The sequence below is a fragment of the Daktulosphaira vitifoliae genome, unplaced genomic scaffold (genome assembly GCF_025091365.1).
Source record: "Daktulosphaira vitifoliae isolate Bord-2020 unplaced genomic scaffold, ASM2509136v1 Scaffold_1, whole genome shotgun sequence".
Taxonomy (NCBI): Eukaryota; Metazoa; Arthropoda; class Insecta; order Hemiptera; family Phylloxeridae; genus Daktulosphaira; species Daktulosphaira vitifoliae.
The window spans coordinates 28,737,079-28,752,027 of NW_026099572.1; the positions used below are offsets into that span (position 1 = coordinate 28,737,079).

General features: G+C 29.1%; 2 protein-coding genes across 3 annotated transcripts in view; both read left to right on the top strand.

Annotated features, from left to right (window-relative positions):
• Window positions 1-5,529, top strand: part of LOC126902916 (forkhead box protein O) — a 34,045-nt gene extending 28,516 nt beyond the window's left edge. The window contains exons 2-5 of the mRNA XM_050680684.1: window positions 860-1,158; window positions 1,762-2,107; window positions 2,196-2,515; window positions 4,462-5,529. Coding sequence (XP_050536641.1) covers window positions 860-1,158; window positions 1,762-2,107; window positions 2,196-2,501 — 951 coding nt within the window. The 3' untranslated portion in view covers window positions 2,502-2,515; window positions 4,462-5,529. The remainder of the gene's footprint in view (window positions 1-859; window positions 1,159-1,761; window positions 2,108-2,195; window positions 2,516-4,461) is intronic.
• Window positions 5,530-8,331: 2,802 nt separating this feature from the next.
• LOC126904085 (uncharacterized) overlaps window positions 8,332-14,949 on the top strand; it is a 70,948-nt gene continuing 64,330 nt past the window's right edge. For both annotated transcript variants that reach the window (XM_050682973.1, XM_050682899.1), the window contains exon 1: window positions 8,332-8,827. The gene's annotated coding sequence lies outside the window, so the exon portion shown is untranslated. The remainder of the gene's footprint in view (window positions 8,828-14,949) is intronic.

The following is a 14,949-nucleotide window of genomic DNA, read 5'->3' on the forward strand; positions in this document are numbered from 1 at the left end:
GATGGCGTTTACATTTTGATAGTACGGAGTTCACCGTGTTTTGTTTGTGCGCGTGTATGTGCAGTTGTTTTTTGTGAGCAGGCCTTGAGTGTTAAAGGGCAGGGCGAACAGCTATATGCGTCTACACTACCAGGACTTTTCGTTGTCGACTATTCGTACGCGCGTATGAATGTTAACGACACATATTCTGATAAAAACCGACGCAGTAGGAGGTATATGTCGAAATAGTTTGGAAAAAAAAAAAAAATGCGTAACGTGTATTAGGCGCAATTTACGTTCGTGAAAGATGACAGATGGCTCTTGAAATTCGTATTATGTGTAATGATGTCCGTCTGAAATCTGTTGCTTGTTCACGCAGTCGGTGGGATCTTGTCCAAGGTTTTTCTCCGTCCGACAAGTCATTCGTTATAAGTTATAGTCAAAATAATCCTCCGCTATATTTCTAATTCCCCGGAATCATAAACGTGTATAAATTACAAGGTGAACGTATGTAAGATAAATATTAAAACCAGTTGTCTAGCCGACTAGATTTCTCGTAGAAATAAAAATCAATTATGTTTAATTTCTGTTAATTAAGCAACAACGTTCTGACGAAATACGTCTAATCACAAACGCTCGCGTTACATATTTATTTCGCCGTAATCATTTTCACCAGCTGGTTTATCTGGCTTTTGATTATTTATAATCGACAATAACTAATTTCCAATGGTTACTACTGCGGCGCAATTTCAATGTTACGCGCTTGTAAAAACAATAATTTTCGACGCCCAAAACCACCGTGTATTGTACACATGATGAACGATGATGAATACTAAAAAAAATAATACCGCCAACAATGTAATCGTTTGTTTCTTTGCAGAATTCCATTCGTCATAATTTGTCATTACACAGTCGTTTTGAGAAGATTCAAAACGAGGGCACAGGCAAGTCCTCTTGGTGGCAGATCAATCATAACGCTAGTAAAACAACAGGCAAGTCTAGGCGCCGTGCAACTTCAATGGAAACGCCCAAGTTTGAAAAGAGACGCGGTCGTGTCAAGAAAGTCGTGGAGGCCATCAGAAACGGTCTACATCCGGAGAACACGCCTAGTCCAAGCTCTTCCGTCTCAGAAAATTCAGACATGATACCCGTGTCACCCCTTAGGGGATTCCAGTTCAGGTCAGTAGTAGTTATCTCGCCGAGATTTATAATCATACAGTTGAGCGTTTCCTCTATATATTTTCGCCAATTATTTCTATTTTTGTAACTACAAATTCAACCGTGCCCCTTGTAATTGTTTCTAACTCTACTGTTGTAATATCGACTGTGGTTGATATTATATATAACTTAACTATATACAAGCTATAACATATTTAAAAAACGTGTAGTTACTTTTGATTAAAGCTGTAGTTTTTAAAAATTGAAATTCCAAAGCATTTCTCTTTTTTACATAGATGTTGTTTCAATACACGATGCACAGTACGATAAACATTTGGTAGGTCATGACGCAGTAGTGAATTTTCATATATCCCACAATATTTTAATATCATTTCGATTGTCTCGAACTCGTAAAAAAGAAGTTCAGGCGGGTAAATTGTTGTTATTCAATTGAATCAATACTATTATTTTAATTGCATTCAAAAATAACACGACGTATGTGTCGGCAGGTCTTTGACCTTAGTGTTTGTCTAGGGGAAACGACGCAAACAATATTTAGTACTATATTTAGTCGATAACTGTAACTGACAATAGAAATTATAATTTTTTCTGTTTAAAATTTAGTCCTGACTTCAGAGGGCGGGCGTCTTCAAATGCTTCTTCGACAGGCCGGCTGTCTCCGATATTCAGCGAACAACTGAGCACAGCCGATTACGGTCTCGACTCGGTGGCAGAACAAGGCCAAGCCGACCAATTGGCTGGTACGTTAGCGCAGACCGTTCGTCTGTCTCAGCCGCTACAACCATTAGACAGCTACAGAGACGTCTTTTTGGACAACCGTCCACCACCACCGCCGTACAGCAGCATAGCGTTCCCGTCGTGTCCCATACATGGTTACCAAGGATGTTCTTGCTTCAACTTGAATCAGCTCAGCAGCATAAACAGCACGTCTCCTTACAATATCAAACAGGTACGAAAATGACTTCCGACAATTATTTAATGCGCCCGATAAATTATATTGTGTCTAATTTACCGACCGGCCGGTTTTGTTTGTCTAGGAGTACAACAATGGCTACATGGATAACCAGCAAGACGACAACATGTCTGCTACGGTTGTCGGACAGATCATGGGAGCTTCTCACTTGTCGTTCGACGACCTCAACATCAACTTGGATAAATTCACTCCGGTAGAATGTAACGTGGACGAGGTCCTCAGTCACGAAGTCAGCTTAGGCGGTTGTTTAGACTTTAACAACTTCAATCCGACTACACAACCGCAGCCGACTGTGGCCACGACACAGACATTGGCCTCTGTCAGCCACGATCAGTCGCCATTCTCCTCCGGTCACCATTGGGTACATTGAACAGTGCACAGTAGGTGTGTGTCCTTGAACCGACCCGATTACATCTTTATTTTTATTAGTTTTATAGTATTACTTCCTTCAGGCCTTGAATTAACCGAAACGTTTGTTGGTTAACATTATTTTGTTTTCATTTTCGGCGCAGTGTCGTTCCTCGTGTTGCTACTCGTCCTGTGCCACTCGAGCGCGTAGTTACTGTTTTCCAAATTGACCTGTTGCGTATACAGTATTTCCATAGAGAATAAAAAAAAAAAAAAAAAAATATTCGCGTTGTAGTAGAAGATAACAATCGTCAGTCACTGCACGTCTCCCTCTCGTACGTAACGTTTTATTAGACTTTATAATAAGACATAACTATGGTTTGATAAATTGTTTGACGTCTCGTTATCTGTACGAGGTACTCTCGTGCATAGTGGTTTAATATCTTTCGGTAGTGGTCTGTAATCTGATCAGAGCCGGATTTCTACACTCGAATATTCGTCATTTCTAAACAGACAGGTCGCATAAAGCACGCCCACGAGAATTGTGATGTGCAATACGATGTTCGTGACAAACAATCCCGCTGAAGTCGGATGACAGCACTTGGTTTACGTTTTCGACAATTTATCATTTTCATTAGTGTATGTTTCATCTTCGGTAATTTTTTCAAAATAGCAATAATTGGTATGTTCTTCTTAAAACCTCCAATTTAGTAACGTAAAATTAATGTTGGATATCGTCTAAAAATGTACGTTATCTCTTTTCTATTCTGACCGATATAGATTGGTGGTGACGTTTCATAAATATTAATTATTTGTCACATATCAGCTGATCATATCAGACTGCCAAAAAATGTATAATATTTGATAGTTATAACAGTGAAAAACGGATTTCCATTCATTTGATCACATCAGTGTTGGATGTTCTTTTTTGATTATCAATAAAATTTGTCTTAAACTTCTTATTTTCATTAACACAATATTCATGTGTGGAGATCTGATTTTCAATACTAAAAAACGTTATCAGATAATTGTGTGAAGAGAATTGACCGTTACGGCTCTCGGGATCGACCAATGTATTTTTGTAGAATATATTACGTTTTAATTGACGTCAATTTTGAAAGAATCAGATACCGGTTCAGGGTTCACCGCTGACGAGATCATGACCAACGTTCATTTTAAGAATTATGCTTCATGTTTTGTTGCTGTTCCACCATGTTTTTATTTATTATCTGAGTAATTAAGCGATAAAGGCTAATGTAGATATTATCTGTATTTCCTGGCTGCGCTGTTTGCGGGTCGTTCATATGAGCTTAATTTTGTTTAATTATTTGAAAAACATTTAAAATCGTACAATAGAACGTTACAGATCTGATCATCTCTCGTGATTGTTTTCTCTCTCCCACTCGGACCACTCGATCGCGCTTTCTATTGGCACCACTAATAGTTACCGGAATGGTATAGGTCCCATAACGAGCTTGTTGACGTTAAACTACTATGCCTCCCAGCGACAAGGTTCTCTGAAACTCTGCTGTGTCACAAAACACCTCTGGTGACACATATTCTTCGTCTTATGATCGTTTACGTCGTTGCCGCGTGCGCCTTTACTAAATTCACCTAAAAGATAAACGTGATGAAAATGATGTTTTTCGCGCCGTGACGTAAGTCCGCGTCAATGATATTCTGCCGTTGGAATAAAAAAATTATTACTTTAATGTTTGCTCAGGGCTGGAGCATTGAAATTTATTTATCATCACGTTTTTGAGATTTAAATCCTATATACTTTTTTTTTTTTAATGTATATATACATACAAAATTCTGAATCCTCCGAGTATTATCTTTCCGCGTTTGTTTAGCAACATTGATCTTTAAAAATTAATTATTTCACTGAAATTATATTTTTAATTGTTTACTTTAAACTCCTATACCTTGAATACATTTTACTTAATTATACTAGCCGTTTAATATTTGTTTTTTTATTACAGTTCATCCACAATGGCCGCATACCATTTGTTTTCACTGGAGACAATGTGAGTCTAGTAATTCTATTGTGTTTTGCCACTGTGTTGCCCTAATAGTGTAATTTAATATTGTTTATTTTTACCGGTTTCAAGAATATGATGTTAGAGTTAGATTTAAAGTTGTAAAAGAAATATTTCAAGAAAAAAATTAGTAGTACCTTGTTAATATATGATGTTGTGTTCTTTTAAAATAACAACTATTTTATATATCCTATATACTTTTGTTATGATAGATGTAATGATATTTAAACTATACATAATGTATTACACGGATATATATATATATGTATATGTATGATATTAAATTTTGTTAACATAGTCTAATATTTGTTGTAGTTTTAAATTGATTGTAACCGCTGAATATATTGTTATTTAGGTATTTTATTATCATTAATAATATAGTTGTACATGTATACATTACTAGTGTTTTAAACTAATATACCGGATTTTGGCTCAAGTTAGGCCGATGATAGCTGTAATCAAAAAAAAAAAAAAAAAATTAAGAATACATTTAGATTATATTCATAGTATGTAAGGATTTGTTTGTTTGTAAATGCGTTTGCTCAGCCATAAACTGTTTTGTCTAATATATAAATGTATAAATTATATAACTTGTTTTGCGAAAAAATTGTTTGATTGATCTTTGAAAACTAAAATGTTATATGCATATTATTTGTGTATTTTGATTACTACTACAACAGTTTATTTTTATTTAAAAATTTATTACGACAGTAATTAGCTTTTGTATTTCTTAAAACATTAAATTAAAATATAGCAAGTCCATTTTCATGATTGTACAACAAATATTTTAAAACCGAACTTTTGTGCCATACAATATTTACGTAATAAAAATGTTCAGTTCTATTTTCATGATAAAATATTTTTAATAGCTCTAAAAATAAAAAAATTTGATTCATTTTTCATTATTAATTTTAATGCGTATGCCAGTGCCTTATGATCTCAAAAAATATACCTCCAAAGCAAACATTATTTACATAATAAGTCATTTGAGAAGTAAATTTTATGCAAACCTTCAATTAAAAAATATTAAATAAAATGATCTTTTACAGAGAGATAAGTTCACAAATGGATGTGATTGATTATATGAAATTGAAACAATATCCTATGATCTCTCTGTATTTACACACAGTACATGTTCTATAGTAAAAAAATACATATTAATATTGCATATGATTTTATATATATATATATATATATATATATTTATATATATATAGACTTATATTTATATTTATGTATATGTTTATTATATTAAGGTTAATGGATAATTATTGTAAGAAAATTAATATTGTCCTTTGTAAATAATATAATAAGAGTGTAGAAAATTGTTTGTTTTTCTTTTTGCACAATTATTGTTATCAGTTTCAAGCTCAATATGTATAAAGAAATTTTAGTGTGCTTATAAAAATGTGATAAGTTTATTTTTCGGGGAATTTTATTGTACAAGGTATAAAATAATTTTTTTTTTCTTGACACTAATGAAGTGATACATAGTATAATTTTGTTTTAGCTGTTTTATTAACATATATAAATGATTATAATTTTAAACTTATGTTGAAAAAGTTAAGCAACAATTCCACAAAGAATATATAAAATTAAAAAACATTTATTAATAAATCATAATAATGTTGTTGCTTTATTTTAAAATGTGTCTTTAATTTAATACTGTTTATTTATTGTTAAAAATTTATGGACAATTTAAATAACTTATAATGATTGTTTTGTCATTTCGTAATAAGCATAAATAATGTCGTAATAGTGTAAATTTAATGATTAATAAAGCAAACTGCCTTTGTGATTAACTTGTCTCACTTTTTTTTAAAATTTTTTTATGTTTTTAAAATTGTGATAAATCCTATGTAAATATATAAGCAATTTTCTCAAAAATTGTCAGCAATATCTAAATAGAATGTTATAGAATATATAGGAGTTAAATGTATTACGTAGTACACCATGATTTTGAACATTTACTATCTTGGCATTGTTTATCATCAGAATTCAGTCTCGAAAGATTTTGTTATAATAATTTAATGAAAATTAACTTATTTGCCTTGTTTATAGCAGTACAAAAAAGCAAGACAATTGCTGCAAAATCAAAAAAAAAACTATTAGCCAATTTTATAAAACCCATTCAAATTTATGAATAACTAAATTAATTTTTTTAATTACTTACTTTATTGTTGACCTATTTACAAATAACTTGATAATTTTTGAGATTTATAGACCAAAATAAATTTTCTTATTGCGCATAAAATAAAATATTAGAATAATATAATTTGATGAAAATTAATACTGTAATTATTCATTTAAATAATAAAGATTACTATGTACAATAATATGAGAAATTACAAAATATATCTTCAAAAATATCAAAATGTATATAGGTGCTATTGACATCCTTAGCGTTGCTAAGTAGTGACAGTACTCCTCTGTTTGTACCTGTGCTGGAATGTTTTACAAACGCAAGGCATTTTTTAGTTATTAAAAAATATTGAGTATTCTAGAAACATAACCTAATATGTTTAAAACATTGGATGGAAAAAAATCACAGTTGAAATAACCATATAAATCGCTAATAAAAAAAATTGAAATAACTGAAAATTCGGTTACCCAATCATTTATTTAGTTAGTCCAAGTGTTATTAGAGTTGTACTATATTAACTGTATATTTTTTCGTGTAATTATATTAATATTTATGTAAAGTTCTTGTGAATTTCTTTTAGTTTGACAAAATTTCTCGTAGGAAACAGTAATTTTTTAGAAACATTTGAACTAATTCCTATAAAAGTATTAATACATTCAATTTCGTAGAGTTCTAGCTCATATTCAAAATCTTCATTTAGTGTTAACTCTACAACTTTAAAAGAAAAAGTTCTAACTTCTTAGAATAACACCTCCAAGTTTATAGCTAATTTTTACTAATAAGTCTTTGATGAATTTGTACTGGGAATCATTAAAACCTGCAGAAATGCATACATATGTGTAACCTAAGCAATGCACAAATTTCATGATGCCTTATAAATGCACATAGTTTAGGAAACCATAGAAATGAATAAATTTATGAAGCCATAGAAATGAACAAATTTATGAAGCCATAGAAATAAACAAATTTATGATCAAAGTTTAAGAAGCCATAGAAATGAACAAATTTATGAAGCCATAGAAATAAATAAATTTATGAATCCTTAGAAATGCGCAAAGTTAAGAAGCCATCGAAATAAACAAATTTATGAACAAAGTTTAAGAAGCCATAGAAATGCATACTGTTTATGAAGCCATATAAATGCGCAAAGTTTAAGGAGCCCTATAAATACATTATTTGTGATTTGGAAATATTTTATTTTAATTGAAATCAATTTTATGAACAAATAAAATTAGGTTATACGATGATTTTATCATGCTTGTGTAATATCCATTATTCATAACTCTACACGTCAACACTGCTCACTAATAAAAATATATCTTTAAGAAAATAAATACATATATTATGTTTTGAAAAATATCATTAACTAATAAACTCTTAAAGTAAAAATATCAAAACAACGAGTACGTTCCCTTACAAGCAGACTCGCTAATGGTTCCTTTTAATATGTTGAATTGGATGAAATGAGATAATTAAAAACTAGTTGGTACGACCGAAATTTAAAACGTAATATTCATGAGTTTTTTAGACTAGACAGCCAAAGGGTGAATGTGTTAAGCTACTTTCCGGCAGCCGCGGGTCATTCGCCTAACCGTCCGGCGCTGTACTGTGGCTCACCCTATTGACACAACTTTAACGCGTTTCCACCACACGGGCCTTACGTATTCTAAAAGGTCGTCATAATCCCAGTCGACCAGCAGCATTTTAGCAGTAGGACTTTACTGGTAGCGTCGATGCAACTCTAGTTTTTTTGAGTTGAAATTTTGATTTATTTTATTTTTTATTTTATTTTGTTTTGTCTTTGATTTTAATCTGCCTACGTATTCTCCGATAATTCTTAAGCAACATTTATAATATGTACAATGTGCACTATTAACGTAAACGTGTACGATTGCACTTGTTGTACAAATAATCCAACATAGTGATTTAAATTAGTCAACAACTAGATGCGTTTTGCAGGAATCTTAGTTTTTTTTAATTAAAATATAACCGTTTAAAATTACGTCGTCGATACGCGATTATAATAAAATTTTAGTTGTTTCACAGTTGTGATAGTATTTTTTGTGTACGTGTGTATAATAATAGTGATACTTTATTTATGTTACCGTTCAAACACATTTAATTAAAATCTGAGTACGTAACGAAGCAACAAAAACAGCCATCGATGTAAGTAGTAAATTTATTATATTGATAGATCATTAATTTTTATTGACACTTTCAGAGTAGACAATGTTAGTACAGATTTTAATGACACTCATAGTGTACTTGTATGGTTACACCTTACATTTTTCGTTATATTAATAAAAACGTTTCACATGTAAAATTGACTCAATTGAACTGAACGGACATTTTGTATCCAACGAAAGTGGTTCATAAACGCACAATAGCAGAACAATACTCATTAAAAACTTTTCTCAGTAGGATGAGAAAAATTATGATTCCCCAACTTTATTTTATTTTATTTTTTTTAGCTGGGCCAATAAAAGTTCCATAGTTAGTACAAATCATGTTTGTTTCTAATAATTCATTTGAAATTATTACCATTTTACGGCTATAAAATATTGTGGCTCACATTGAACATGTACTTTCTTCATTACTATAATATGAATAAAATAGGAAACTGAATAAATTGAAATTTTTGGTTTTCAGTCAATACTGAAACATATTCAAAGAAACTATTTCAATAAAATCAATCTCAAATGAGACTTATTATAAATGATTATTATTACTCATATCCCCATAGTATTACTCGACATTAAAACGTATTATTTTAATGGCAGGCGACAGTATAATCAAAGAAGGCAAGCGTTAAAAAAAAATCCTAAAAAGCCATTGAAATTGAATTTCAAAGGGTTAACCGAATACAGAATTGTATAATTAGTGTACCAGAAAGGATTAAAATTCATTTGTTAACTTTTCTAAATCTTGTTTTTATTCAACTCCAACCAAGAGTTTAAATTATATTTTCACAATCTATTAACTAACTATACTGGTCCAAATAATATTATGCGAAAGCCTTAACGCTTGTAGTTCGACTTTAATCTCATAAGATTAAAAACAAACCAATTTTAATGTTTAAACATACCTCGAGAAATTTACAGTTGGCAATTGAAAATAATTTAGAAAACAATCGAAGTAGTTTTGAAAAACAAATTATTTCACATATATTTTTCATTTTTAAAATGTAAAATTTTGTAGATTTTTTAATTAAAAGACAAAGTAGTATATTTCAAACATATTAAATTTTTATAGTATGTTATGGTACAGCTCCTTAAAAAATCTAAAACTTATGGTTAAATGCGTCGTTAATACATAAATAAATAATTATACGATGAAATATTCAGGTAGAGATTGATTATAATCAATATTATACATAACAATGTATCCTAAAATATAAATGAACAAAAACTTTGTCTATAACTGAAAAGCTCCTAATATTTATAAAAACTGTATGAAATGAATTATAGTTATAGATACATGAAATATATATTATATTTGTAGCAATTTAAAACACAAAAAGTTATTTTTTTTCTCATTGTTTTTTATTTTTGTTAAACCATTTAAAATAGTAAATAATGTGTAACGGTGTTAGTAAAGTTCTTTGAGTATTAAAATAATAAATAAATTTAAAAAATAATATTTATCTACATTTTGTTCATTTACAGCCTTGAAATTATCTATGATTTTAAATAATTGACTCAATAAAACAAAAGAAGTTAAAAGTAAATATTTTTTTCTTGTAAAAGAATAGATTTTTTCCAAATTATATTAAAATCGTTTGTGACATTTCTTTTTGTTTTTTCAAAACCTTTAAATAAAATCATTGATTACTTTCTATTTTAACCCATCGAAATATTGAATATTTTAATTATGCATATTTGTTTATTGTTAAGATTATATTATAAGATTGTAAAATGCTAACGACCGACATAAATTCTAATCATAAAAAAATTAATTTCCTACTAAATGCCATATTTTTACAACTGTCAGTAATTTATAACTTAAAGATAATAAAAATAAAATTTCTATTATTTAATTGTTACGAAATACGATAATTAAAGTTTGATTATTTGAATATTTTAACAAACCAGAGCACAATAGTTTAATGAAAAAGTTGATTAATAATTTATAGTTTGGTGTATTCGTTACTTGGATCATTTTCACTACATTTCATTTGATATAATATGCGCGGAAATTTAAAATTTACGACGTGACAGGTTTTATGCGTATGGATTGCTTAAATAAAATACTTACAAGTGTACCATGTATTTGTTTTCTTTTAAAATATGTGTTGTTCAGTTATTACATTGTAAATAACATTAAAACAGGAGATCAGAGGCGCCTAGAACTTTTTACTGACCAATCCATCATTACCACTTTACGTAATATTTATTTTCTAGGTGTTTCATCATTTTCTGACCGAATTTAGTATCGGTCGTTCAGTTTTAGGTACCCTTTTTGTGTAAAAGAATTGAGATAAAAATGTTTGTTTAACTTTTACTTTTCTTTTAAATGACAGTTCATCAATTATAAATGAGGCCTTATTTTTAAATAGCTATAAATTATAAATACTCTACATTGTAATTTATTGCGTAAAGTATTTATAAAGGAACGCTTTCTCTGGGAGAGGTTACGGGAAACATAACATTTTTAAGTGGTTTGCTGGCTAAAATTATGGTTTTTTTATACAAGGATACATTAAAAATTTTGGTTAAAAGACAATGCAATTTAAGTTTGTAATTAATTTTTATATAATTTGTTGCATATGATCAATAAACATAATTTAAGTGATTCAATATACATATGTTTGTTTATTTAAACAGAGTACAAAAATCTCCTAGTGAAGTCATCTGAGCAAAAATTAAAAAGATTAAAACAGACTAAAATAATTATTTGTTAAACAAAATTGAACAAATCCATACAGAATAAAATTACATTATTTCTCCATTTAAATAAACTCTAGGTACTTGTTTCATAGTTAATTATTAAAATTAAAAGATCTAAATATAATTAAATCGTTAGTCATATACCTTAAATCTCTCTTCTTAAAATTATGGATTCCATTTTTTTTAACATAAACTCAATATTGTATAGCTATTTATAATTTCTATGTTATAAAATACTTTCTAATTAAATTAAATATATTTTATTATTTTATTTTCGCAAAAGAGGCCGACTATCTAAATATTTGAAAATAATAATTTGGACCTCGTGGTGTTGTTTCAAATTATACACTAAACTTTTTCTCCGAGGAGCAGTTTATATCTCAAATGCTTTGGTTAACCGTTTAATAATACAAATGCATTTGATATGTTACCAACGTATCTTCCATGTAACGTTCATTAATATACATAACACTCAGATCATTCTTGATGCTAGTCATATGAGTAGTTCTACATGTCAATCGTTACCACACAAACTTTCCAAGTTTAATGAAGATAACATGTTTAATGTATACAACTCAATGATTTGATGATCTTTATAATGTACTTCAAGATATTCGACGAACCTACACGTGTTTTTCATTATGGATTAGAATGCTGTTAAGTAATAACAATTTAAATAAATAATTTTCATGTTCCATGAATAAAAGTATAACATTTAAAATAGTCTGATATTTAATTAGGAGCGATTTGATAAGTCCCAAACGCATACGAGATTTCACATTGGGTTTAACAATTTTCAATTAAGTAAATTTGTAGGATCGAGAAAACGCTTAAATTTAATATTTAACTTGTAAATACTTAAATGTTTTTCCAGTTAACTTTTCTTAAAAAATAAATATTTTTGGCTGCACAAATATGCAGATAAATAATATATAATATTGTATTCGTAATTAACTATGAATGGAGTTGCATGTGAATGTTTCATTATAAACATCTAAAATAATATTCAGGTATATTTTATCTTATTTTTTCATAAACTTCTAACTACCTAATATATTTAATAAAATCTAAGTTATAATATAATAAGTATTGAAAAAATCAAGAGTTAATACTTACAAATTAATGTTTTACTAATATATTTCAACACTGTTATTTGGATGAAATATTACTCTTATTGATATTACCATAGAAATGTTCAAAAAAAAGAAAAAATAATTATGAAAAAATTTGGTTCACATAATGATGTTGTATCAACTTTTCTAGCAGATTTTAAAATTTGGCGAGATTTATTGTGAAGAATACTACTTGTAGATAATAATACTGTGTTTTTCATACTTCATTTATAATGTATGTCCATTCACGATTAGAACTAGACGGACTACTAAAAAATATTTTTTATCCGTTTGTGTAACGGATTGTATTAAATAAGTGTAAAATAGACTTTCCGCTCAAATCGTTTTTTTTTTTCATATTTAGTCTAGATAATTAACACAAGCAACATTTGTATTATGCGAAAAGGGAATAATATTTTCATTTTGAGGAAATCGACCATGACTTCAGAATGAGACTGTTTAAAGAACAGCCGGTGTAGCGTGGGGTTAACCATTTAGTAATATCATTTGTCTTGTACTACGACCTTCCGTTTCTCTAATTTCCTCTCCATCCACTTGACCACGGCAAAAGCCTGTTATCTTTCCACTCCCTCGTGTTACCGTCGTTTAATCGTGTGGGCTAATCCTTTTCAGGAATACAGCTATACTAGGTAGTATTAATGTAACAAGAAAAGACATTTTGAGGGTTTATATTCGGCGCTGGTTAAGCAGAAAGAAAACCTACAAAACTAAGATCAAAGGTTTTCAAGTATTGTATTATAATGCATCTCTTCTTTTTGAATAATTATGATTATCATCATTTTTTGTGATGATCAAGCTAAAATTAATTTTATTTTTAATGGATTTTCACAGGATTTCATTGTAATTAAAATGATGTTACTAATATAGTAATCACTCTTCTCGTTTTCTTTTATTCTGTAAAAAATAATAATACTCTACAAGTAGCTATGAGGATTATAACTTATTAGTATACATAGGTGACTATTTTGCGAAAAGTGAATTCGAGATATTAGTCGGTAGCAGTGGCGTAGGTGGCAGATTGAATACCGGTGACATTGATTTTCCATGTTAGCTGGTTTTCATTTTCTAGTCTCTCATGAGGTCTGCAAGACTGACGTGTACAACTGAACCGAAAATTTTGTACGTCTTTACAGCTTGTTAAGTTAATCTGAGCGATTTATAGTAAAAGTATTGGAAAAAACAGCTCTTCATCAAAATAATGAAAAAGTTAAATAATTACTAATAATATTTCAACTCTTATAATTGTGCGTCTTTTTGTCGTTGCAGTTATTTTTATTAATAATTTAGCTCTATATACAATATGTTCATGTTGTTAATAGTATATTCTACGTGCTGTTAAGGGTCTACAGGAAATTTGATGATAGGTTTTTGGGAAACGGAATTTTTCGATGAAATATTCTTTGAAACTGCTATAGAATTTCACATTCTTACTAGTCTGACTATATTTATGTTCAGTACCGATTATTCTATTGGGTTTCACCTTGTGGGAATATGTTCCTAGAAGCACATACATCGGAAGTAATTGAACTGGAAATTGGTCCTATTGGTTGAAGCAGGTACATCAAATGATGTACTTGTATACGAAATTGAAGACAACTGTGTATCTCTCAATAAAATGATCGTGTGCGCGCCATTATAGACAGATAAAACGTTCATTTAATATCTGGTCCGTAGGTACTTTAAAACTTAAAACTTATTGTACATATATGTTTGCATAAATTATTATTGCAAACTAAAAAAAAAAGCTTAAAATTAAAAAAATAATTATGCATACTTCATGAAATATTAAAAATAATTGTCTATAAATTTACTACTCGACACCATTATAATTTTTAGACTTGGAACTAATATTCATATTTTTATTAGTTCGCAAAAAAGAAATTATTTTGTACAAACGTTAAAATTCTATTGAATAACGTGTGCCCATAAAAAAAATATTTCAGAAGTTAATTTTAAGGGATCAGTTTTCATAAAAATAAGTACTCCTCAGGAAATGTTTATGAAAAAACAATGAAAAAATAAATCTTCATATTTAAGAAAACGCATATCACAGGAATCTATTAGACAATGGTTAAAGACATTGGATTTAAGTATTTTTATCTGCTGACTAATTAGATTTAATTATAGATTATATATTGAACTTTTATTTTAAATCGTAAATCGACTTACGATATAATATTCTAAAACTTAAAATATATTGATTTAAATTTTTTTTCCAAAGAATTATTTTTATTAAAATCATAGTTTGTTAAAAAAGCTGGATTAATGT